Source organism: Pleurodeles waltl, chromosome 1_1 (genome assembly GCF_031143425.1).
Source record: "Pleurodeles waltl isolate 20211129_DDA chromosome 1_1, aPleWal1.hap1.20221129, whole genome shotgun sequence".
Lineage (NCBI taxonomy): Eukaryota > Metazoa > Chordata > Amphibia > Caudata > Salamandridae > Pleurodeles > Pleurodeles waltl.
In genome coordinates this window covers 133,998,015-134,025,401 of record NC_090436.1, presented here as the reverse complement: position 1 = coordinate 134,025,401, position 27,387 = coordinate 133,998,015, and the positions used below count along the sequence as shown (strand labels likewise).

At 42.4% G+C, this 27,387-nt stretch overlaps 1 protein-coding gene and 1 long non-coding RNA gene across 8 annotated transcripts in view; one reads left to right on the top strand and one right to left on the bottom strand.

Moving 5' to 3' along the window:
• Positions 1-23,732, bottom strand: part of LOC138274613 (uncharacterized) — a 96,432-nt gene extending 72,700 nt beyond the window's left edge. Inside the window, exons 1-2 of the long non-coding RNA XR_011200390.1 lie at positions 23,569-23,732; positions 11,315-11,383 (exon numbers count right to left, since the gene is read on the bottom strand). This is a non-coding gene — a long non-coding RNA (uncharacterized lncRNA). The remainder of the gene's footprint in view (positions 1-11,314; positions 11,384-23,568) is intronic.
• Positions 1-27,387, top strand: part of HDHD2 (haloacid dehalogenase like hydrolase domain containing 2) — a 287,707-nt gene that overhangs the window by 134,472 nt on the left and 125,848 nt on the right. For 4 of the 7 annotated variants that reach the window (XM_069218904.1, XM_069218900.1, XM_069218953.1 and 1 more), the window contains exon 3: positions 14,675-14,883. The exons of 2 other annotated variants lie outside the window; for them this stretch is intronic. In XM_069218904.1, coding sequence (XP_069075005.1) covers positions 14,675-14,883 — 209 coding nt within the window. Of the gene's footprint in view, positions 1-10,701; positions 10,948-14,674; positions 14,884-27,387 lie in introns of those variants that run through there. One more of the 7 variants, XM_069218972.1, reaches the window with a different exon arrangement.

Genomic DNA, 27,387 nt, shown 5'->3' with positions numbered 1-27,387 from the left:
CTGCAGGCATATTATGTATAGAACCTGGGAGTTTAACTGGTAGGACGTGAGGATGAAGACCATAAAAAGGGGTAGTTTTTGTTGAAGAATGATATGAATTATTGCATGCTATTTCTGCCAGCCAAAGAAGATCTGGCCATGTATTTGGTGAGTCTGCAGTATAACATCTTAAATATTGTTTTAATGTCTGATTTAATCGTTCAGTCTGACCATCAGTCTGGGGATGATAACTGGTGGATAACGTAGATTCAACGTGTAGAGCTTCACACCACTTTTGCCATAAGTGTGCAGAAAATTGTGAACCCCTATCAGAGAGGATTACCTTAGGGAGTCCATGGAGTCGAACTATGTTTTGAAGAATAATAGTAGCTAACTCTCCAGCTGATGGAAGACCTTTGCACGCAATAAAATGAGCATACTTAATGAGACTGTCTATCACTATTAAAACTGTAGTTAAATGCCGTGATTCTGGAAGCCCTGTAATAAAGTCCATGGAAATGTATTCCCAAGGTTGTTTTGGGGTAGGTAAAGGTATTAATAAGCCTTTTGGTTTACTATGCGTGTTCTTACATCTCGCACACACTTCGCATGATTGTAACATCTGTTTCAGATCTTTAGAGAAGGTAGGCCACCAAAAATATCTTTTCATTATTTTCTGAGGACCTTGATGTCCGGCTAGGGGATGATGATGTAACCAATGAAAAGCTGTTTGTCGCAGATCGGTTGTGGGTAAGAATACTCTGGATTCATGTAATGGCAGACCTTGATGAATAGAACGTTTGGTATCCTGTTGCAGCCATTCTTGCCATTCAGTGATATGAAAGTGAGTACGGATAAGGTTGATGAATTTTTCTGCTGCTATGAAGCATAATACCTTTGAAGGGGCTATGATGGGCAAAGGCTTGATTTCTTCATGCGTAATTGAGGAGTCTTGCCTGGTTAATGCATCTGCTTTTCGATTATCTGTTCCTGGTCTGAATGTTACTACAAAATCAAATTCAGCAAAGAATAACATCCACCGTAACTGTAGTGGGGTTAGTACCCTGGCAGAACTCATGAACTGCAAATTTCTGTGATCGGAATAAACCGTGATGGTGTGTTTTGTTCCAAGTAAATAATGCCTCCACTCTTTGAAAGCATCACGGATGGCTAATAGTTCTTTTTCCGCAATGGTGTAGTTTTGTTCAGCTGCACTTAATTTTCACAACATATAAGCAGTGGGATGTAATTGCCCAGTCTGAGAATGACGTTGGGAAAGGATAGCCCCAACCGCTACATTAGATGCATCTGCTTCTACTATAAATGGTTCCGTGATCTTTGGATGAGCTAGAATTGGAGCAGATGTAAACGCTTTCTTTAGATCTTTGAAGGCTTCATCAGTTTCTTTGGACCAATGAAAATGGGAATTTTCTACGTAGTAATTTAGTAACTGGTGTTACTTTTTGGGAAAAATGATCAATATAACGCCGGTAAAAATTTGCGAATCCCAAGAAACATTGAACATCTCGTACTGATTTTGGTGTGGGTCAATCAGTTATGGCTCGAATCTTCCGTTCTGTCATTTGCATTCCATCTCCTAAGAATTCCACTTCTCTGGTATGGAACTCACATTTGCTCAATTTACAGTATAGCTGATTTTTTTTAAGGTTTGTAGAACCCGTTTTACATGTTGTTCGTGAATCTCTTCTGAGTTAGAGTAAATTTGTATGTCATCAATATAGACAATAACAAAAATGTCTAAATATTCTCTCAGGACATCATTCAAAAAATACTGGAAGGCAGCGGGGCATTACATAAGCCAAACGGCATTACTTGATATTCAAATAGACCGTAACGGGTTTTAAAAGCTGTCTTCCACTCATCTCCCTCACGTATACGAACTAGATGATAGGCCCCACGCAAATCAAGCTTGGTATAAATGACTGTGGTTTTTTACATGATCTAACAATACTGGGATGAGTGGCAAAGGATATTTATTCTTAACAGTGACTTTGTTCAAGGCTCTATAGACAATACAAGGTCTTAATTCACCATTGGCCTTGGGTACGAAGAACAATGGAGAAGCTGCAGGAGATCGTGATGGTTGAATCAAATCATTAGCCAGACATTAATCAAGATATTCACGTAAGTATTGGTTTTCTTTTTCTGAAAGTGCATAAATTCTGCAATTCGGAATATTGGCCGCAGGTATGAGGTCTATTTGGCAATAATATAGCCTATGAGGGGTAGACTATTAGCCGCCTTTTCACTAAAGACATCAACATAATCAGAATATCTCTTTGGTAAGGCTATCTCTTTTTTCACAGCTGTGGCTAGATATGATTGAGTTTTTCTTTCTTCTTTTGATTGAAGACAAGCATTTTTCCACTGGTTTCAGGAAAAAATCATGGTTTGTTTTTGCCAATCTATTTGTGGATTATGTAAAACCAACCAAGGCATTCCCAAGATGAAACCGTACTGGGGTGCTTGAATTATGTCAAAAAGTATCTCTTTGTGATGTTCCTGATTCTCAACATCCTTGCATGTCATCTGCATTAATGAGGTGTGCATAGTGACTGGTCCTCCTGCTAATTCACTGCCATCTACAGCTTGTACGATTTCAGGTACTTTCTTTTTCATACTGGGAATTTGTAGTTTTTGGGCAGTTTGTAAGTCCACAAAGTTGCCTGTAGCCCCTGAATCTATCAAGGCGTACACTGTATGTTGTTTTCCCTGAATCTGAAGTTGTATGTTGAGTCGAAAGTGTTTCACCTGATTGATACAAGAACATACTGAAGGGATTGTTAACTTACCCAAGAGGTCCCCTTCCTTGTTTCTTGGGCTCCTTAGTTTTCCTCTGGATTTTCTATGATTGCTATTGTTTTCTTAGGATTGGTAGCAGAGTCCATTTTTGTTTTTGGTTTTAACTGGCATTCTCTTACAAAGTGCCCTCTTTTGCCACAATACAAACACTGACCTTTACGACGTCGTAAGTCCTTTTCTTCCTTAGTTAAAGGCTGTCGGATAGTTCCTATTTCTATTGGTTCAATAGTGTTTTCTGAGGATGTGGGAGGAGTTCGATACTTGTCAAGACACCAATTGGTTCCTTCTGGTCTTTTCTTTTCCCCTTTTCTTTCTGTAAGTCTGTGATCTAATCTAAGGGTGAGATTTATCAAGTCTGTGCAAGTTTGGGGTTAGGGATCAATTTGAGCCAAAACATCCTTTAACTCCTCTTTCAGCCCTTGGTAAAAAATTGAGGATCTTTTTTCTTCCGGCCATGCAGTTTCAACTACCAAACGGTTGAATTGTGATAAGTAAGAAATAAGATCTTTATTTCCCTGACGCAGTTCTAATCATTCTTTATCAGCAGACATTGTAATGGCGCACCTATCAAAGACCTTCTCGAATTCGTTCACAAACTGATGCCAGTTGTACAATAGAGGACTGTCTAGTCTCACCAATGGAACCGCCCAAGTGGCTGCATCCCCAGTCAGATAAGAGATAAGAAAAGCAATTTGAGATTGCGCATCTGGGAAGGCACCAGGGCAACAAATAAAATGTAACTCCACCTGTGTGAGGAAGACCTGAACTTTGGAGGCATCCCATGAAAACCTTTCTGGTGCTGCTAACGGAATCTGAGTGGGCACATTAATCGATATGTTAGTAGGCGTTGAAGGCATTAAATGTGGAGGTGGTGCGTCCCCTGTTCCATCTACCTTAGTCTGTAATTGAGTTACCTTTGTAACCAGTTCAGCTGTAACATTCTTTGATTCTGATAACTCTCTCTGAATCTGAGTAATAGCTTTCATCAAAGCCTCTAAGGTGGCCATCTTGAACAACTCTTGTGTAGACCAAGAGGAATAATAAATCGTAGGCTCACTATTCTGTCAGAGTGTCCAATTCCTCGGAGTCTACGTGCTGCTGAACAAGAGGCCCACCTCCCGGCAATACCAACTCAGAATGCCTATATAGCGTTGAGTATTGGAGGTGCCCGAAGAGGGGAAGGGAAGTAGGAAGGGAACAGCTGGGAAGGAGATCTGAAAGACAAACGTTTTTCAACACAAATGCAGCACACAAAAAACTGTAATGACAATTGTCTCCATTAATCATATAACATTTCGTATTGATATAAAATAGTAATCTCTAAATATCAAAAGACAGTCTACATAAGACTTGGGCCGACCATCAAATGCTAATAACATTAAAAGGAAACCACTAAGTTTTTTCTAGAGGTTATCATTAAACAAAATTGTAGCTATATCTTTTAGAGCAAAGATTGTTTTCAGAAGAATTCTCATCGAAAAATGTCTCACTGCAAACACGGTCTGAGTTTCAATTATAAGCAAAGAATATCGCTTCCTTTTAAAAACATGAAACACGATAAATCCAAAGTCCTTTAAAACTCAAAATTTCCACCGTAAATCTATTACAAGGAACAATGCCAACGATATTTAGATAATCCGTTTGTATACTGATATGTGCCAAGATTAAACATCACATAAACCTTCAAACTATTGTCGAGTACGCTTCTCTGTAACACGAGGATATTCCTGAACTCTATTTGAATTCTAGGAAAGAGCAACAAAGAATCAACTATGCGAGCGTATTTAGGAAACGCTCATGAAGGGTAGAAACCCCTGTTGGCAACAAACTTACCGTTGCGAGTACGACCTACTCGTCATTCTTTTTTGCAACTCTTTACCTTGAAATGAACCCGATGCAGGAATTCCAAGCTCTCGCTCGATTCCGGTTCCAGAATAGTGAGCGTCTTTGGCAGGGTGTGGCTGGTATTTATAGCCTGACCTCACCCCAAAATGGCCGCCAACAATGCATACTGGGAGTTGTGGTTCTCTTATTGTTTACCAAGCACCATTTCTGGGACGGGTAAAAGCACGATGATTGCAGCGCAACCACCAACGCCCAAACCCAGCAGACCGGTGAGCTCTGCCACATGAGAAAGATGAACAACGTGATCTGACACAGGCTGGAACAAACAAGGAGCTGCAAACACGCACAACAACTGGCAAACCTCTGGATGGAGCGGGACCGATACCGCGCAGTATTTTATACCTGACAGTTTGGCACTGTTTGACAAATCTTCACAAAATTTTCCCAAAAAGTGTGCTGGTGATTCTTGTTGCGCACAGAAAATTGTGGGGTGATTTATCAAGTGGGGGCCCGAGAAAAAACGGGGTAAAAAAAGATGCATTTCCCATGTTAATTCCTATAGGACCTTTAGACATGACTGCAGTCCATGCCACTAGACGGAATTATACCAAATTTGGCAGAAAGCTAGCTTTTGGTATGCAGATTACGCTTTTGCTTATTTGGTGTCAATCCGTTCAGTCGTTTTTGAGATATGAAAGGGAAAACAAATTTGTATATCTCTGGCTGCAACAACTTTGCAAAGATTAAGGGGTCATGCATGACACATGCAGGGTTCTGATTGACTGCCAACACTTCAAACCAGGAAGTGTTGGTAGCCATTTTTGGGCTTCAGCCGAGTCCCACTGAAAAATGGGGAAAAAACAAAAAGGGGCCTGGGTAGGGACACCCTGACCCCTTAGCTCTGGTGGTGGGGTCCCAGAAGGACCCTCCCCCTGGGCTAATAAGCATATTTTTTTTAATTTGCCCTGAATTTGCGGCAAAAAAATGTTTTAAAAAAAAGTGCTTCGTTTCTGTTAGGCCTCTGGATAGGCCAGGTCCCGGGGGTATTTATTTTTTATATTTTAATGCGGAGGGCCCTCCAGTCCCCCCACAGCCCCGGGACCACCACCTCCCCAGGATAAATGTTAAAAAAAGATAAGGTGGTCTGTTTTGGAGCTCAGGGGACCACCACTTCCCTGCGGCTATTTTAGTTGGAATGGGATGCCCCCCTCAAGGAGCCACTGATGGCCCTAGGATTGCAACCCCCAGGGCCAGCTCCTGCTATGTCCTGTGGTGCGCACCCCCAGGATATAGCAGTTTGCTGTGGATTGGCTGCAGCTTTAACAGCTGCAGCCAAGCCACAGCAAACACTCTGTTCGCAGCGAGGGGGAGCTGTCAAACAGCTCTCCGTCGCTGCGAGCAGAGGTTTTCTCTGTCTCCCTGCCCCAGGAAATGCAGGCAGAGAGACAGAGGAAACATTGCTGTCACAGAGAGGGAACTGCTTTAGCAGCCCCCTCTCTGTAACAACAATGCTGGCTCTGAAAGGAGGTGGGGTGCAAGCTGGGTCTTTGGGGGCCTTCAGGCTCACCCCACGGTCTCCAACATTGTGACTGGGTGCCCAGGGGGACACACAAGTCACATGGCCAGCACTGGGGGATGGATATTTATCTACCTATTCCTTAGCTGACTTGCTGTGCCGCATGCTCCCAAATGCCAATGCGCCCACCACGTGTATTAAATATCCAAACGTTCTTTAAATATAAAGAAAGATCGGCACTCCAAAAGCAGTTGCAGATTCAAAACTGCTTTATTAGCTGTAAAACTAACAACACATCTTGGCTTGTGCCTTGGTCACATCTGTGAAGGTGCTATCATGTCCTGGTTCAAGTGCTGGCAGCCAATCAGATCTCACCATGAAATCTGTGCTCATGATCCGCTCAGATATCTATATTTCTTTTTTCTTTCATTACTCAAATAACTACTGATTGGATTTATGCCAAACCACAAAAGGGCTCTTTCTGGACCAAGAGCTAGCTTTCTGCCAAATTTGGTGTAATTCCGACTAGCAATTTGGGCTGTAGTCGTGTTCATAATTCCTATGAGAAATTGCATGGGAAAAAGCACTTTTTGGGACCCTCCTCCTTTTTCTCAGCTCTCATCCTAAAACTTCCAAAACAGCAGCTGAAGTTACTGACAGACTAGTTTTGTGAGGATTCGTCAAACGGCAGCAATGTCATTGGCAAAACAAAAAAACGCTTTTCCTAAGGAAACTAGGTCCTAACTATAACTACCTACTGACGACCGCCAGTAGGTAATTTATTTATTTATTTATATATATATATATATATATATATATATATATCTATATACATATGTGTGTATCATTGTTTAAGATACTCAAGTGAAGCCTTGATTCCCGGGCGCCCCATCCCCCACCAAGACTATGATGACAAAGTTGTCACTGGCTGGTGGTAGGAGACTTATCACTAACATTTACTGCATCATACCTCTCACCCAAGCACTTACATTTAATATATCCTACCAAAAGTGCGGAAGGTTCGCAAGGCTGGTATACACCGGCAGACTTCCTCCATATGCTATGGACTTGTCCTCCAATTATAGACTACTGGGACACGATCTTAGACCAGTTACACAGCCCCTAACAGTGGGACTGGTCCTGGACACACAAAAAGGGAATCTGAGCAGAAAATTCAGATGGCTGGGATTGACCTTGGCCAAAAAACGGCTAGCCATTAGATGGCTCAACCTGACACCTCCGCTGACCAATGATTGGTTATGGGATATGACAGAATGGGCTTGTGCTGAAGAGGTTTATATGAAAAGAGTCAGATGAGACGATATACTTACAGGTAATCTGCTTGCATGGGGAGCCATGATACATGACTTTATTGACGACGCGCACACTACCTCCATTGGTGTATGGGGTGACCAGAATGGGGACTATATAGAGACAGAGAATGGAGGGTACCTGGAGGGAGAATGGGGTGACCCCGCTGACTGATGATGTAGGGGCGCTAATCCATTGATTTGCATGCTCTGAAACTCTAGAATGGACGCCAGGTGATTTGAGTATCCTTCTGATACTGCCACATACAGTGAACAAAGCACAGAGGGATGGGATTGTTTGCAGTTGTTGTGTTGGTTACCATTACCTACATCGCTAACATTGGGCAGTATAATGTTTTGAATGCCACAAAAAATACCTGTGTTACCTATGGTACCCATGACTGTATTGTATATTAATGCATCCTACGCTGTGGTACTGTATGATATACATATATAGATGTGCTTTAGTGAATGCCAATCCTGCTTAGCCCAAGCTTTTCTCCCAGTCTCAGTGCCCTTCTCCCGCTTGGCATCTCTTGTCAGCCCTCAATGGGCTATCTTCGGGTTCACTCACTTCTCTCTAAATGGTGTCAGCTTTTTGTGAGGCCAAATGCTATAATTCAATGACATGGACATGGACATGGACTCCTCATTCACTGACAACTGATGAGGGCAGGGGTGTGGGAGGGGATAAAAAAACTGAAATAGCAAGAAAGCACACGGGTGCAGTTCTTGTGTATTAATAGCAAAGTTCTCCAGAAGCAGTGAAATTCTTGGCCAGGCCAATGATTTTGTAGCCGATGTGGCCCCTCCTCCTTTTTCGGGCCACACCCATGGCCCCTCTCTGATAGTGTAACCCTGTTTCCTACACACGTTTAGACTTTCCCTTCCAGAACAGCCCCCCCTCCCAGCACAGGTCAGCTCTCTACTTAAACCTCCTTGCACTCTTATATTGGACAAGACTCGGTTGCCACTACAAAGTGTTTGTACACCCTGGAAGGGGGGAATAGAAAACTACGATACCAGAATATCATATTGATGAAGTTCCTATGTTCAAGTAGCAAAGTTCTTTACGAGCATGCTGATGGTGAAGAGTCCCTCTTGGACTGTCAAGGTGCAAACACAACCTTGTGTGAAGGGATGCTTAATTACTGCTGGTGCCTAATGCAGACCCCTATTTGTGCGACTCAGGCACTCGCAGGTATACTAAACAGGCAGAAACCTTAGTGTATAAAATCACCCGACAGTTCGTTTCTCAATTTGTTTAAAAGAGTAACTCATTGTGGTTTAGGGGAGTCCCATGTGATCAAAGTCAAATTAATTAGCTAAGTTTGTATTATTCGCTTTGAATGTTTTAAAATCCGGCCGTCTATTCTAGAGCTAAATCCTAATACACTACAAGGAAAACGAGTTGTGAAACAGCTAAACTATATTGACAAATTAAAGTAAGTGGGATGGTTTAATCTGTCACTGTTTTACTACAACTTGTTAATATATTGCACAAAAGGATCACTTACAGTTTCTCAGTTTGTCTTTTTTCATAGCAATAGAGAAATAAACTCAAACTGACTTTGAAGTGATCCTTTATCAACAGTTGTTAAAATATCATAAAGGTTATGGAATATTGTCACACATGGAATACATAACATACACAAATGATGAAGAGTAGAATACACTGAAAACATAGAGGCGTGATCCTGTAGTTTCCACATGAATATAATATTTTCACAGTAGTGCTCATTAATTTTAGGTTGTTTTTTTAAATTATTTTTCAGGCAATTGCAGGACTAAATCAAATGTACTTTCAATTTTTCGTAGAGTTTAAGGAAAAATGGAGCAGTAATGTGTAGGAATGTTACACAGAAAGAGATAGAAATTTTCTGTGCATTATAAAAATAAAAAGAGGCAAAATTGAAAGGGGGCCCATGTATATGAAAGTGTGACCGCCATTGACATCTTCCCAGTAATTAATTCATGGCTTTAAGAAGACTGAAAATTAATGTCGTTTTTCAGTTCTACACTTTGGTGAAACTGCTTCATACGTTGACATTTAGACACATTGCATTAATCTAATGTCCCCAGATAGGTTTTATAGTTTGTGTTGTGTACCGACACTGTGTTAAATTCGGTACTTATCATATATCTGTTGCCTCAAGTTAATCGAAATATGTGTGGGGCTAGATTAAAAGAGATGTTTGTTAGTTAAATTACTAAATTCATTTGCTTAACACCCCATTTGCTTTTCTCCCCATCATGGGGAGACTCTTCAATGTGAATATAATTTATTAGGCAGGTAATTCCATTTGGCTCAAGTGATCAAAAGTAAGAAAATAATCTAAGAAGGTAATTTGGTCCACGTCTTCTGAACCTGTCCACACAGATCAGCAACCAGGTTGCTAACTGGTTGGATACTCGGGGTGGGAGGGGACTAATTCTGTCCAACAGCTAGTTATATGTCCGTTCCAGCTTGGTTGTTTGAACCACATCAGAAATGAACGTTATTTAACCAGTATTGTACATGGTCCGTCCTTAGCGAGACATTGCCCCACAAAATGGGCGCTCACTTGGCAGGATACCTTCAAAATGGCCCCATGTTTAAACTTGTGATAATGACATGACCTCTGCATGTCATTAAGTACATTACTTAGAAACTGTTAATGCTTTGTTTTAAATTTCATAATGTTGATGTTAAACATAACTTAAGAGCCACACCTCTTTTGAATCTCTACATCATTTCTTTTGAAAGAAAGTACTTTAAAATGTATTTTAACATATACCTGCCACTGCTTCTGTAAAGTCTTAATCTATGTGTACATTATGACACACAATGGGAGCAACATTGTGAGAAAATGGGGTGTATTATAAGTTGTGGTTGCGTGACCTCACCCTGTAATACTACAAACTCCTTTAGAACCAGTGAGGTTTAGTTTGTTAAACCCTTTCTTACCCCTGGGTAAGTGTGTCTTAGAGCAGAAAGGAACATGTGTAAAGCATTTAAACAGCACTAAAACATTGAAAACGAAATACACGTGACACTCAAGAAATCCAACCCCAATTTACAAAAATAGTATCCAAAGATACACAATTTACATGATATAGTAAATCATTAAATCAGCATGTAACAGGGTTCTGGACTCTCGTCCGATCTCCTCACGAATGGGGCTGTCAGAGAAGTACCCCGGGGGCACTTCTAAAAGCATTGCGTTCCTAAAACGCGATGAACAGGAAGCGGAAGCCGATGTGAGGGGAACGGTCCTGACAAAACCCGGCACGGAGGAAGACGTGATGGAGGAGAACACCCTAGGAAGGGGTGACGACACAGAAGAAATTGCAGCCGAGGAGGAAAAAGGACCCTGTAAGGGGAGTACCGAGACGGACGAAAAGGAGGAAGAGCAGCTGGAGGAGAGCAACGAACGGCAAGAGAGAGAAGGCTCGACAACCTGCCATGTCGCTGGAGGGACGTGGCTGGAACAGGTACGTGCCGTATACGGGCTTGGAATAGTGTTTGGGCACCAGAAAAGAGACAAGGGGAGCAGCAGAGGAAAACAAAGGGGGGGGGGGTCAGAGAGGGGGTGAGGGTAAGAGAAGAAAAAGACCAAAATAACCATTTTGAATGGTGAAGACCAGTCATATAAAAACACATCTATACTCTAACTGGGCACCCAAAAAGATACTCTGGTATTACATTTTTTGTAATTTCTTTTCTCTTCTTTTTCCACTCCACCAACACGAGGTCACTGCACTGAACCCTTATAAAAGAAAGAGATAATTACGGGGAGTGCTGATTCCCTCACTACACTTAAACCCTATTATATAGAAAGGGAGAAAAGCCCAAACTTACCTTCTCTTTCTATGTCCCGTGTTTCTCCCTCACGCTCCGGAGTGACCTCCCAAGGATCCCGAAGAGTACCTGGAGGAAAATTTATTAGAGATCATCAAAAAATAATATTAAAGATAGGCAAAAGAGAGACAGTACATTACAGAAGAAGGAATAAGGGAACTATGAAAAAGAAGAAAAAAAAGAAAAAGAAGAGAAGTGGAAAAACAGAGATACAAAGAAGAATTTCAAGTTTTTTTTTTTGTTTTGTTTGTCCACAAGAATGGAAAAAGAATAAAGTAACTACAAGAATAATAAAAGGAAGGAGCCCGAAAACATATAAAACACTGTATCCAACTTCATTTAAGGGCATTACATTAGGAAGGGAAGGATCTTAGCGACGAGCCCACTACACAGCACTTTTTACGTAACCAGGAACAAGCATTGGCAAATTCTACAAATTCAACACTTAGAAACTTTTCAAGAATCTGGTCTACTGGCTTGCTCCAGCAGGCTTCTTCAGCTGTTGAACAGAATGCGGATCAGCTGACCCTTGGAGTCTATTGCCTCAGCTGGGCTCAGGGGTCGACTTCTCCATAAGCAGGACAGAGAAGTTACAGTCCCTGTTCCATTGCTAGCCATCATGAACAGCAGGTGCTGCCCATGTCTATTCAGCCTCTCTTCGCCTGGTCCTTGGTGCAGAAAGGCTGCCCTTCTTTATTCATCTTCTGCAGTCCAGTTAGATATGAGTTCTGGCTGCCAGGGATGCCCTTGTTATGCCCTTAGGGGAGGTCACGTTCAGTACCCAATGGGCTACTGTTAGAAATGGGGTCTCTAGTTGGCAGAAGTAAACACTCTTGTCCAAGTAGGGACCACAATCCTAGCCAGGATAAGTCACACACAATCCAAATTATTCTGTGCCCACCCTGAGGTAGGTTGGCATTGAGCAGTCAGGCTTAACCTAAAAAGCAATGTGTAAAGGAATAAATCATAGAGTAACACAGTGAAAGCACCACAAAAATACACCACTCAAGTTTAGAAAAATGGATAATATTTATCTGAATAAAATACAGTCAAAACGACAAAGATCCAGTAAGCACAAGTTGAAATATCACTTTTTGAATGTTTAAAAGAGTCTTAATTGTTGGAAATAAACAGTTGTCTCTTTGTTACACACAGTACCGGGTATGCGTCAAAAATAACGATGCACGGAGACCGCAGAGGTCTCAGCACAGCAGTCAAGATGAGTCTTTTGGGCAGCCAGGCAGTTCCTCATGACAGGGTGCAGGTGCAGGTGTAGGTCCAGAAGCGTCTGAGTTGGTGGGGTCAGAGGCCCAGTTTATATACCCAAAAATGCCTTTGAAGTGGGCGAGACTTCAAAGAGTGGTTTTGAAGTGCACAAGTTCCCCTTTCAGTGCAGTTCTGTCTGTCAGGGTCCCAGTAGGGGACGTTGCAGTCCATTGTGTGAGGGCAGGCCGCTGGCCTTTGAAATGTAAGTGTCAGGCCCTCCACTCTTCCAGCTCAAGAAGACCCATTCAATATGCAAATGAATGCAGGTGTGGCTGAGTGTCCTGTGTTTGTGGTTGTCTGGGTGAAATGCACAAGGGAGCTAAGCCCAGACGTTGATTGGAGACAGGCTGTAAGACACAGATGGTTTTTAAGTGCAGAGAAATTCTCACTTTCTAAAAGTGGCATTTCTCAAATAGTAATTTAAAATCCAACCTCAACAATAAGCAGGGTTTTCTATTACCATTCTGGCCATACTAAATATGTCCTGGTTACCCCTTTCAGATCAGAATCTACCACTCAAAAAGTATATGAGGGCAGTCCTAATGAGGGCCTCACAGTAGTGGAAAACGACTTTAGGAGTTTTTCACTACCAGGACATATAAAACACATATGTACATGTCCTGCCTTTTACCTACATAGCACCCTGCCCTATGGGCCACCTAGGGCCTTCCTTAGGGGTGACTTATATGTAGAAAAAGGGGAGTTTTAAAAAGGCTTGGCAAGTACTTTTAAATGCCAATTCGAAGTGTCAGTGAAACTGCACACACAGGCCTTGCAATGGCAGGCCTGAGACATGGTTAAGGGGCTACTTATGTAGGTGGCACAATCAGTGCTGCAGTCCCACTAGGAGCATTTAATTTACATGCCCTGGGCACATGTAGTGCACTTTACTAGGGACTTACAAGTAAATTAAATATGCCAATTGGGGATGAACCAATGTTACCATGTCTAAGGGAGATAGCATTTGCACTTTAGCACTGGTTAGCAGTGGTAAATTGCGCAGAGTCCTAAAACTAGCAAAATCAGTGTCAGAAAAGTGCAGGGAGGCAGGCAAAAAGTTGGGGGATGACCCCCCTAGGCTGTCAGGTCTAACAGCTACCAGGTTCCCTCTCTCCTGTTGACTACTTCTTGTAAAGTGTGATATCTAGCTATCCCAGAAGGATCCATTTTGCCCCCTCTCAAGATGTCAAACCCCCCTCTCAGCATGTGGAGTTCTCTAGTCCAACCCACAGGTGTAGCTATCAAGGTGGATACTAACCACTGAAAAAAAAATGTTTGACAGCTGGCTTCCCCTCTCTGCCCCTATTGCCAGCCACTCTACCTCACCAATAGAGCAGCCCCTCTACCAAGTGTTTGCCAATTGGCCTTCAAAGGTGGCTTAGCCTTTGACGTTCGCCTTTTGGGCCAACACCTGTGTGGCTTCCTGCCAGGGAAAGGTAACACCTCTCCCCCACATAGGCTTCCATTGTGTCCTTTCCTGGGAGTCATTTACATCTGTCCCCAGGAGGACAGAGAGCTGTCTCTGTGACAAATCCCATGTGCAACCGTGCAACTTTGGGCAGCAAAGTGGTAACTTTGTAAAAGTCACACACAGCAACAAGTTACATTAATTCCACTTGGACCTCAAGGTGGGCTTAATGTAGCAAGTTGTTTGATACATTACAGTACCAGTTTTAGTAATCCAGCCAGAAGTTAGCAAGACATAGGTGTCAGCTTGAAACTCTGCACTCACCAATGGAGCTACTAGCTTGTTCCACAGTAAAGACAATTGCAGGTTTTCATTTTTGGAACATGTAAAAGTACGTGCTTCACTTAATAATATACAGCACCCTACCTAAGGGATTGATAGGCCAACTTCAGGGGTGACTTACATATATAAAAAAAAATTGCACTCACTTTTTTCTAGTTATTAAAATCTTACAGGTAGAAGTATGGCTTTGATTCCTGTAGCTATGTCAGACATTTATGTGAGAGTTTCAGAAAATGATGTTATATTTGTGAATCTTAAAAATGTGGTTGAAATTTCTATCAAAGCATTTTGTATCTTCAAACCAGATCAATACTACAAATCTAGACTTTGCTTTCTTCTTCCAGATTGCGTCACGCACCTGTGTCCATTCGATTTGTGACCAATACAACCAAAGAATGCAAGAGAACCCTGCTGGACAGACTGAGGAAACTTGACTTTGACATCTCTGAGGATGAGATCTTCACTTCTTTAACAGCAGCCCGAAACCTTGTGGAGCAGCAGCAGGTTCGCCCCTTGCTGATGGTACATAATAGTGCTCTGCATGACTTTGAAGGTAAAGTAGCTGTACTAACCGCAGACCTGCTTTTGTTTGTTACCTTATTATACATTGTCGAGGCTCCACAGTATTTTATGTGGCACATGCACACTACATGCTCAGGTAGGCAAAGCCAACTGTGTCTAGCTAAGGTTAAAAGTTCTTAAATTTCTGTGAAGGGTGTCACTTCGACTCTATCTCGTTTTCGAGGATACAACCATCCTAATGATCTCAAGCTGGTGACTCTTATTTTACACCACTCTCCCTCTGCACATGACTGGTATTCACCCACCTAACACACAAAATGTTCCCATAGACTTTAATGGGATAACCCACTTTTTAAACCTTGCATACACCCCAAAAAGAGTTTGTTTTTTATTCACCTTAATGTGATCATGCTCATAAAGACTTCATGTAACCCACAACTTTAAGTCAAAGGTTGAGAACTATGCATTGGCAATTGATAAGACATCTTCATCCGGGCCCGGTGGAGAACTATTTGTAGGTAAAGTAAGTAGTGCAAATAAACATCCATACCTTGTAAACATCCTCTCTTAAATAGAAGTTGTCTGTAGCACTGTCTAACAACAATTTAACATGTGCATGTGCTGATTCATCAACTGGTGGTTAATATATTGTAAACGCAAGCTTTAACTTTTCTCTCAATCTTTTGCAACATACTACAACCTATTTGAAATAATGCCTCTGCAACATCTGGGTGCTCATTCTTTACCTTGTTTAACATGAAGAATTGCTTGTACCCAAAACTTCACTGGTTGATAAACCATGCACTGTGAGAAGGTGGATTATTAGTTGGGGTTGATAGTAGTCCACCATAAGTCTGGAACGTCTTCTGGTACTCTTCAGATGTGAGGCCGAACTTTTGCACAAGGGCATCCTTCATGTGAGTGTAGAAATCAGCTACCACCCTCTTTTAAAGTCAGGAGTGTATCTCTTCCCTGTGTTGGTACTAACTCCCACAGAAAGTCTCCCCAGTTCTGTTGCCAAACCCTGCACTTTCTCAGTGCCCTTCAATTAGAAGCAAACCATTTGTCAATGTTGCCGTCTATCAAAAAACTAGGCATGATACCCTTTGGCCTTGGGTGTTTGGCCCCTGCTACAGACAACTCACTGTTGCTGCCACTGCCTTCAATGTCTAAACAAAAAATGGTGTGTACTCTTTTTAAATTAGCGACAAAGGGTTTGGGTAACCAGTTAACCAATAACACTTTGAACTGCCACTTGGGCACTCTAAATTATTAATATGCATTAGTGCACCACAAAATTAGATCAGCAAATCTTAATAAATACAGAAAATGGAAGTTGTTAAATATATAATTCTATGACAGGATTGGAGGCTTTAAATTATGCTTTACCTACTTCCATGTATTGCCCAGCAGCCCATCCTCTTCAAACAATCATAATAATGCGAGGTACTACAGAGCCCATGAATCCAAGCAAGTTCCAAAAATCCACCAATCAGGCAGCTCAGGCACCAGTTAAAACCATGTTCAATTAAAACCACTTCCTTTTTGTCCGCTGCCCAGCAGCCAGATAAGTGTTTTTCCTTGATTTGTATTATTGGAGTGTTACGTTAAAGATCTTGGCACTTAATATATATTATATTGCCTTGTACCTGAGAATTATGCCACCGCATAGGAATTTCACTGGGTAGTTGTTCTCTCCAAGGGATACTGTAAAATAATCAGATTTGGTATTGGCCATAGCCCCACACTCCATCTATTCATCCTGCTCCTATCTTGCGGGCAAAGAGAGCCTCTAACCCAGTTGGGTCGAGGGAGCATTCCTCACTGTGGGGCTGAGCTCATCTCTGTCCCCTCCCCTTCAGGCTGTTGCGTGTCTGCAGCTTCTTGTGAGTTTCTCGGCATCTGCCACTAGAGCTGGCAATGCTTGCATCTATCCCTGCCAATGATATGGTCAGAGGAGTAGAAACACAAGCAGCAGTTTTCCCCCACACCTCTTCACAGTTTGGTTCATTTCCAGTAATTTTGTGCAAGTCCTATAGCAGAACTACTCGCTAGTGTGCTGGATCTCTGCAGGTGGTGCTCTTGTTGGGAACCTTTTCGCTGGGATACCCTGATGATCACACTGCAATTTAGGCCCCTGGCATACACATCAGGTGAGCCTTCTGCCTCAGGCCTTCCCTATAGCCAGTCTACGATATTCAGGACCTGATTAACCATGGCAGGTGCCAGTAAGGGAAACCCATTTAATCTTTGGGATGATCAATGTTCTTTCCCCTTGAATGATGGCTTTGTAGACTCTGTTGATGTCACAATGCAGAGGGCCATGTCTCTCGCCCTTGAGCTTTTGAGCAGGTAGATTTTATCAGTGGCCGCAAAATGCAACATGAACCCCAGGGGAAGTAGTGGCCCCTTAAAAACCATTAGAGCCTCAGGTGGTTCCCATACAAGACAAGATAGGCAGGGTTAAAAGCCAAGTGGGGCCGAGGCCCCTAGATTGCCTCCCTCTGATGGTTTTGAAGGGCTCAGGCAAAGGTTCCTAAAACGCTGAACCTCTACCTTGCTGGACCCAAATGACACTAGTCCACCTGGGCTTACCCCATCGATGACCAGGGGCTACCCCTTAGTACAGATGGAGATTATAGGGAAGACTTAGGAGACCCGATCAACGATGATGACTTGGATACCAAGTCATGGCCTAGCACACCAGAGGCAGTCACAAACGTCCCAGGTTGGACAACCCTGATACTGACGGGGCTTTGGGGTTTATGATGTTGAAGGCATGTTGATTAATATACACACAATATTTATCATCCATGTTCGACAGACTGATTGTCGGGCCCTAGGGTGGGCAAGTATGTGGATAATAGAATTAGGAAGCCCTTGGATAGTGAAGTTAGAGGCCGCCTTATGACAGAATGTACCCGTGCCTCAACGAAAGGGTCATCCTGACTCTCAAAATTGATGGCAAAATAGCCACGTTCATAACTAAATTCATGGAGGACCTCAAGAGGAGGCTAGATTGCTTCTGGAAGGCCTGCATGGATGAATTATTGGATATTGTGGGTCTTTTAACTAAGATACTGGATATGGCTGAAGAGGCCAAAGATACTTGTAATTTGACCTCTGAGATTTTTTTGGGCTGGAGAAGAAGAGCCTTATGATTCATGGGGAATGCAAATTTTGCTCTCTTGTCAGAGAGAAGATACTCCGTCCCTCTTCATTAAAATCGACCCCAAGTTAGGGGAGCTTGCTAACTTGAAAGCAGGATCAATGACCAACAGGGCCTTCTTGAGGACCAGTTTATGAAGGAGCTGAACAGGTTTGTTGCTACCTTTTTATCTTTAGACAAGGCTCAACAGTCCATGAAATGAGTGTTCAGAAAATTAGTTTTTGGAGGAGCCAGCAGAGGCAAGGAATATTCTTCCGCCTGTTCCTTCCCCCCAGGCTCACAGAGATTCCCAGGTGGCTGCCAATGGCAGTACCAGTATCAAGACTAGAAGTGGTTTGGTGGTTTCTTGCCGACCCAGGGCAGGAGTTGTGGAGGCAGAGGGAGCTTCCATGGTGCATCAGGTAAGGAGTGTGTCTTCCTCCCCACTAAAGGTGGGAGGGTGACTGGGTCTATTTTTAAACATTTGGAGGGAGGTGACATGTAGGCATTGCAAACATGGAATTCTATGGGACCCCAGTTCAGTCCCATCTGCCTCGCTTTCCAGTACATTCTGTGGGACATCTCCCAGGAAGTAAGTGCCTTCCTAGACCAAGAGGCCTTCTCTCCTCCAGTGCTGCACCCCGCAGGTTCTTCAGTAATTTGTTCCTGGTCGAAAAGAAGGACCAGAGCATGCAACCGGTGATCAGTCTCTGGGAGTTCAATCAGTGGTTGGTATATCGCTATTTCGGGGTCTCCTGGACCTTTCAAGATGGAAGGCCTTCATCTCTTACGTGATATTCTACTGCAAACAAATGGTGAGGCTGGAACTCAAGAACGCATATTTTACCATTTTGACTTTTTCCTCCTCACTTCAAGCTCCTTCAGTTTGCGTGAGATAGTCAGGTTTATGAGTTTGTAGCTCTTTCTTTTGGACTCTCATCGGCCTGTTGGTGTTTCATCAAGATCATGCAACCTTTGGTGGAGTTATTGCATTCCAGAGGTGCCAAATTGATCATTTATCTGGATTAGATTCTGATTCTTCATCAGGATCTGGCAATCATCCTCCAGCATCTGATCTAACTCAATCCCTCCTTCAGTCGCTGGGCTTCGTTATCACCTAGCAGAAATCAAAGTTCACTCCTTCTGAGTCTATGTGTTTCCTCGGCCTTGCCATAGATTCGATTCATTTGGTCTTCAAGCTTCCTCACGGAAAGTTGTCACTGATAAGGAAAGAGCTGAGGGAGACTATGGCAAAGGAGTGTATATCGCTCCGCTACCTGTTGGTCTCCTGGAGTTGTCCATGCAGGCTATCTTTCAGGACCCATTCACTACAGGGCACTTCAGAGAATGAAGTGAGCTTATCTTTGAAATGGAATGACTTATTCGCCTCTGTTCAGACCATCTAAGTAGGCCAAGTTTGAGATACACTGGTGATTGGACCACATGATGGCCTGGAATGGCAGGGCCATCTTTGGCTTCGTTTCGGATGTTCTTATCGAGTTTGATGCCGTCGTTCTAGGCTGGGCAGCTCGATGTAGAGAGAGCCATGGTCAGAGCAGGATTGAGGGTTGCACATCAGATTCTTAGAACTGCTTGCTGGGTCCTTCGCAGAAAAGTCCCTCTCAAGGGACAAGGTGTTGAGCTCAATCCTCCTCTAGATGCACAAGGTGTCATCAGACTGTTTCATCAACCATCTCAGCAGAACAAGATCCAAGACTCTTGCAGAACTGGCTAAAGATATCTGGCACTTTTGCCCAGACAGGAGGATAGAAGTCAGGGCGGAATATTTCCCTGGGTAATTAAAACACATATGGGACTGGGATTCCAAACACTTAAGGGATTTTAATGCATGGAAACTGAATCCCACCCTCTTCAGAAGGATAATGCACAAATGGTGTCCTTGCAAAGTGGATATTTTTGTGTCCCACTTGGATCATCAGCTTCTCCGCTTCTTCAGTTGGAAGCTAGATGCACTGGCAGTTGCGACAGACGTCTTAATGCAAGATTGGAGTCATTTTCGAGGGGTACATGTTCCCACCCTTCTCAGTGATAACCATGGTATCAGCAGAGGTCAGGCCCTAGTAGGCACCCTTGCGTCTGGTGACTGATTTGGAGATCAGAGGCATGATTTCTTTTGGAACTTCCTATGGATTTTCGGTCTGACTTCCCCGCAGTCAGTTCATGTTGATGAACAATGAGGACAACTAACACCAAATTGTTTCAAATGTTTTTTTCTATCTCATGGCCTGGAAAGTTACTGGGGATGCTGGTGTCTCCTGGACTTTTCAGAGCAGGCTTCAGAGCTCATTCGGAGAGCCTGGGCAGATTCAGCTTCTATGGCTCTGTTGGCAAAGGTGGACCAGTTGGTGCTGCTGACGGAATCTGGATCCTATGGGGGAGGATTTAGTGTATGTTTTGAATTTTTTTCAGAACTCTCCAAGAAGGGCCTAGCCTTCTTGTGCTGTATTATCAATACCTTTAGTTCTGCAAAATTGGCCAGCTATGAACCATGGCATGGAATGCCAGTTTGAGAACTCCCCTTGGTGTGTAAGTTATTGAGAGAGTTATGCCTCTGTAACCTCCCACAGTGTTGATACTCTCAGTTATGTGATGTCAATTTGACATTACTACTCTTTGAATCATGGCCCAATAATGTGTATCTGTCTCAGAAGAAACTTACAAGTAAGTTTGTGATTCTTTAATGTTTGATCTCATGCAAGCGAGTCTTGGATGTTAGAGCTTTAGACGTGTCCTCTATGATTTTTACACATGAAGGTGCTACCTTTACTGTGCCTCAAAGCAGCGAGGCCACCATCAGGATGATTCAATACCTGTCCTTTCCTGACCAACTCAACCTGTGTGTAGTGTGATGCATTCAGGCTTACAAGACCATGATGGAGAAAGTCAGAGCGGCATGTGCCAGCAATTATTGATTTCATTTAAAAAATCCTATAAGCCAGTTTCTTATCCCACAATTGCCAGACCAGATTATTGAGTGATATCAGAGGTGTGCATTGATATTGCCTCTGACATCCCCCATATGGGGTTCATTATTCCAGAGGACCGATGGCTTCAAAGCCTTCACTGTGAGAGGCTGGTTGGGGGATATCCTCAGGGAAATGGATTGTTCATTAGTCTCTGCCTTTAAAAGTTTAACTTCAAACCCATTATGGGTATAGCAGCTGTGGTGGTGAGTAAGCTTTAAACAAGGACAAATTGAAGCCTCCAGTCCTGCTACAGAATGAAAAATGTCCTAGCTACCATGATGGAGAGTTTCAATTTTATTAATGACACAGATAACCACATACTTTCTTACATTAGGCATCAAACCCAGCCTGGCCTCCTTTTCCCCTAAGGCCAATTTATTTTCTTCTAGTGCCAGTTTATTTTCCCCCAGGGTTATGGCTGCCATTTTGGCCTATAGCTCCCTTTCTAATTGCCTGTCACTGAGCCTCAACTGGTAGATGGCCAGCTCAGAGGGGCTTTTGATATCAGAGCCCACTTCACTACCAGCCCTGGATGGTGCATCAACGAATCTGTTAGGGCAGGTCGTCCCCTTCTCCTTCATCCTCTAGAATTGCCTCTTGTTCAGAGGGGATCTGTGCTTGGCGGCCTTCTCAAAATCTTCCTTCCTGGCATTGTCGTTCAGATTTAACATTCTTTATTTGCATTGGGCCTTCATCTCCACCACTCTGAGAGTTGTCAAGGTATCCACATCCAATTACATTTTCCCCAAGATTTTTAAAAGATGTAAAAAATTGAATCAATTATAATTTGGACAAAAAACAATAATAACCCAATCAAAGACCTGGCGCCAATCAAAGATCAGTTTTTGTTTTCTGTTCAACTAAAGGATTTTTAATTTCCAGCTTATTAGCTAAATGATACTGCTAAAAGTTCTGTCTCCCACCGCTGAACGTCAATGTGAGAAAGTGGATTATTAGTTGGGGTGAATGGTAATCCATAGAAAAAAGGATGCACAGTTCCAAAGGAAATGTTTCAATATAGATCTTCCCTTAATACAGCAGAGATCAAGAATGGTCCCTGTGGGTAACCTAAATCAGGAACAAGTGCCCTCAATCACCAATTGGTGACATGCTTCATCATCTGGCTTTGCTCCTCGTCAGACCAGCACTGCAATATCTGATGGGCCCCTTGTGGGGGCTCTTTAACGGAGATCTTTTGAAGAGAATTGCAGTAGGTGAATGCAATAATGTGGAATTGGTGAGATGGACTGTTAAAATTGACGAGAAGGTCCCTATAATTAAATATTTTATTGAAAATGTCGGCCTATGTCAAGATTAAAAACAAATTAGGTAAGGGAAAGTAAGAATAATGTCTGTCTTACGCCATTCACAATGTAGTGTTTAATGTTAGTGAACCCTATAGTATAGGGATCAAGTTTCTGTATGCCAGAGTTGAACATTCCTACACTGCCCTAACTACAGAAGGTCAACACGTTTCTCACTAAAATAAGTCTATAAAGATCTTGGTGGCATTCGTCAGGACCTAAAAAAAAAACATACCTAATCCTCACAGTAATGGTAAACAAGGTTAACTTTGTGGTACAGGAACCTAAAAGAATTAAAAAAGGGGTTCATTAAGAACACAGTAATCTAATAATATATAGTGCCAAACGAACATGCCAGTGTCAATCAAAACACTAGTTAGAATCCTTAGTGGTGCTTTGGTGATCTGTGAATGAACACTTCTAAATTGAAAAAAGTCTAAGGTTCTTACCCTCCTCAAATCCAAGAATGGGCCCCAGCGGGAATAGCGGAGAGCCTATGTGGTCCAGCCAAATGTAATAATCAACGTGTCTGGGGTACAAGGAAGAATAAATAGTCATTGCATGGCTATAATTAATCCCATGGTGTTGTATATAGGAATTAAATGTTTTGGTATCAAAATAACGTGATTCATCACGAAATGACCGACAGTCTAGCATAAAGTAATAAATTGTGCTGCCCCTAGCACATGTAGTGAATGGACTACACATGGTGTTTATAATTAATCTCACCATGCAATGGATTTTTATATTGATGATAAATATCCACAGGCCTCGTGGCCCTTGTTACCAAAAATATAGTAACCATGAGAAAGTAATCAGAATATTTGTTAAATAGATCTATGTTGGTGTATATTAATAATATCAGAGAAGTCGATTGATAAGTCCTCTTTTATAAGATAAAAGACAGCTCCCACCAAGGTATACCTTCATAACCTAGAAATCACTTTAGGATGAATCTGTTGTGTCATAAATTATATTATCTCTTATACGGTGAGTGACAGCTCCCACCAAGAGGCAAATGCATCATGAATATGTAAATACCAGTAAGGCTGAGCATTGGGATTACGAATCTATAACCAAGGATGGTAAATGTAAAATGAAGAAGCCCAGGTGCCATGGTAATGTAGGGATCAGGTTAAAAGCACTGGCATAGATAGTATGCAAGTACCCCATTGCATCCATAATTGGGTGCCAAACACATCAAAGCAAATATACAAATCGCATACATGAATTCCAGAGTACCAGAGTGATCCCCAGCTTGGGAAGGAGGCACTTACTTTGGTGTCAGACGAGGCTTCCATGAGCACCTACCCCTGCTCTGCTTATCCGGTAATGACGCTGGTGCGCCGAGTCTGGTATTTAAAGGGTGAAGCTGCACGTTGAGAAGCACAGAAATAGAAATGGTTCCTCGTCAGTGTTGCTAGCCGGTGTTGGCACCAGTGCGGTGAATCTGGTTCTTAAGGGGAAAGCTGCATATTGAGAAGCATAGAAATAGAGGTGGGACTAGCGTTACTCGTCTGTGATAGTAGCCACCATCTTGGAAAGGGGAATTAAGATGGATACTCACAAAGAGAGTCTGATTCCAAGTACTCTCTGATATAGATGCTACTACCTTAATCCACAATATTTAAAAACAGCTCCATTTAGCCAGAGATAAAACATGTGGAGCTACAGAGGGTAATAAATATATCCAAAAGACAGTTTGAGGCAAACAGAGACGTGATAGTTAAGGTAATAGCCTTAATCTAGAAGAAGGGATCCGAAGGGAATAATTATTTGTCATTAATCTATTAATCTACCAAAGTCCTGTGAGTAAACTGAGTGAATGTAAATAATGAATAGTAATGTATATGGATCAAGGCATTGGGATGCAGGTACGTTAAAGTGAGGGAATCCCTACATATATTACTTCAAAAAAATGTAAACCAAATATTGTAAACATTTTTTTTTTGTAGAAGCATATTAGTTCAGACCAGGGAACATCGTAATTGAGGACCCTAATGTGGGTCCTTAATCCGTGCACACAACGTTGTTCCTTCTCAAAAGGTTTGTTGGTGCATTCTGTATTATCTGTAACACTCTCAAGAATGACCCATTTCATGTCATCTGGTGTGTGCTTAAGTTCAATATAATTTATTGTCAGTTTGGTTGAGGCTCATTGACATCTTATTGTGCTCCTGTGTACGTTTATTCGTGTCTTAACCATCCTGGTAGGCATTCCTATATACTGGAGATTGCAAGGACATACAATCATATAAATACAGTTCTTAGTGCGATAGTTTATGTGTTTGATCAGCTGCCAATTGTAGGTCTCCCCTAAATCTAATTCCACAGCATTCATAGATAGGGGACAAACAAAACAATGTCCCCATGGGTGATGTCCTTTCACCTTCCACCCTGGTTGTGGCACAGTGGTGTCCATGGTCCTTTTCAGTCTATGTCTAGTATAGACTATTAGGTCCCTAATGTTTTGTGCCCTCTTAAAAGCAAATAGAGGGTTACCTAAAGACTCCCCAGTGCTAGTAAGTATCAGCCATTTCTTATTGATGATCTTTTATACATGATTGTTCATAGGTGTGAAGGTAGTCACACAAGTTAGCCTAGTCTGTTGTTGTTTTGTAGAGTCAGTCAATAAAATCTCTCTCTGGATATTACAGGCCCTTTTTTTAGCCTGCGCAATAACCTGGGGGGCATGGGGGGTAATGTTGATCTTTTAATTTCTGGCTGAGCATAACAGAATGTGTGTGGAAGTCGGTATTGTCACTGCAATTACACCTCAATCTCAGAAATTTACCAAAAGGTAAGTTAGTCCTCAAGGGTTTGGGGTGGTGGCTGTCAAATAATAGTAAGCTTATGAAGAATGTAGAATTCCAACTTTCAATATAATTCATAAGTCCAAAAACGCTACTTCCTTGTCGGAAGTAGTGGCGCTGAATCGTAGATGTTGGTCTAGTGTATTTATCCAGTTCACAGATTTACTCACCTCATCCATTTCGGCCTTCCATATGATCAGAATGTCATCTATATATCTTCGCCATAGTCGGATGTTAGAAAAGAAGGGTTGTGTAGGTTCTAAAATATGGCGTTTTTCAAAAGTGTACATGTAGAGACAGGCTGCATTGGGAGCAAAGGTGCTGCCTATGGAAGTCCCTTGTGTCTGATGATATAGGTCATCTTCCAATTGAAAGAAGTTCTCTTTCACAGCCAGGCTGGCACATTCTAAGACAAAGCTTATTGGGGTCTTGTAAGGACATGTATTGGGAGTTAGGATCTCCTCAACCGCTTCTAACGTGGCATCCTGTGGTATATTAGTGTATAATGCCTCAACATCCAGGCAATTCAGCATATCCCTGGTCCCACTAGCATTGATGTGGTCTAATAGTACCAGAGTGTCTTTAGTGTCCTTAAGAAAGGTGGATGTCTGCTGGACAATGGGTTGGAGAAAAAAGTCACAGAATTTGGACAAAGATTCCAGTACGGGTCATATCCATGAGACGATCGGGCAGCCGGGGGGGAGGGGTCCCTTTGTGTATTTTAGGGAGATAGTAGAAGTAGGGGACTTGAGGTTCTTTGGTATCTAAGATCTCTGCTTCTTGGTGTGTGATCCATCCTGCAATTACTGCTTTCTCTACCATACTGCGAATAGTTTGTTGTAACCTTTGTGTAGGGTTGGACACTATATGTTCATAGTGTGAGGTGTCTAAGTAGACTCTTGCATTCTCGCTTGTAAAATGTAGTGTCCAGAACTACAGTGGATCCCGGTTTATCAACTGGTTTGATAGTAATGTCCGGATCTTGGGACAGGGAGTGGATAGCTTGGCTTTCCTTATTAGATAGATTTTGAAAAGGCCGTGTGGGTTGTAGTAGACCACACTCATGGCGGACTGCGTTTTCAAATGTCAAAACTTCGATAGGAATCGTGCTCGGAGGGGGCATGAAGGTGGATGGTTTCCTCAAATTGGTGTGCCCTATTAAGGTTGTCATGGGGTGGTCCTTAAAGAAAAAATACTAAAAAAATTCAGAAAAAGAGCGGTTATCTCGCAATTCAGTCGAAATAAGTCTTCTTTCGTGGTGGGAACAAAGCCCAAACCTTTGTTTAGAACTGTCGGTTCAGTATTTTGCAAGATAAATTGATAACTAGGTCTTCTTTCCTGATGTTCTGCTGTGACTCCGGGTTACCATCTGTGGTTCTTCTGGAGCCCATTCTTGCCTCTTCCTCTGCCCCTGACCCGGCCTCTTCCTTAAAAAGGAATGAATGGTGTTTGTGGGTGGGGTTGGAAGAAGGGATATGTAGGTTGGTTCCACATTGGGAATTGTGGGTAGGGAAATGTAGGTGCTACATTCATTGTAGCAAACTGTTGATTCAGGTTTTTCTTCTGTTCCTCGTCACTACTCCAATCATCCGAGCTAGAAATGTAGTGGTGGTAAGAGCGTGGTTTACGGGGAAGATCCCCCGATTCGTCTGAAGGCCCTGATCCTCCTTCATGGTGATAGTCCTCCTTTGTGTAAGGGTACACTTTCTCTCTGATAAACTTTTTTCTGTAATTTTTGTATCTTTTGACGGGTAAGGTGTTCCTTAGTTTCATTAAGTTCCAAATTGATTTCCGCTTGATGGGATTTGTACTGGGCAAGTTGAATAGTTGCCTTGATGATGGTTTCCATCATAGAGATCTGGCTAGTGATTGTATCTGTCAGTCTTTTTGAAGTGTTTATGATCAGAACCAACCAGTCCTGTGTACACTTCCAAGATATCTGTGCCCAGTCATTCCTAAATTGTAGGTCTTGTAAAAACAAAAATGTGTTGTACGTTGGTGACCATAAGGCCATTTGGGGCAACGTTAGCCCTCAGATATTCAGTCATTATTGTGCCATGTAAAACTGTTTTAATTAGTTATTTTTTCAAACACGATAGCCGGTCCCAGTCTTCCTTAGAACAACCAGAAGGACCACTGTTGTCCTTCTCTAGGATCGAGGGGGTTTGAAGAATCGCTTGGACAGTGTCCTCATTGAAACTTAGACCCTGAAGGTCTGACATGATTTCAAAAAGATATATTAAACCTAAATGCAATCAAGAAAAATGCCCCACAGCTAGCTGC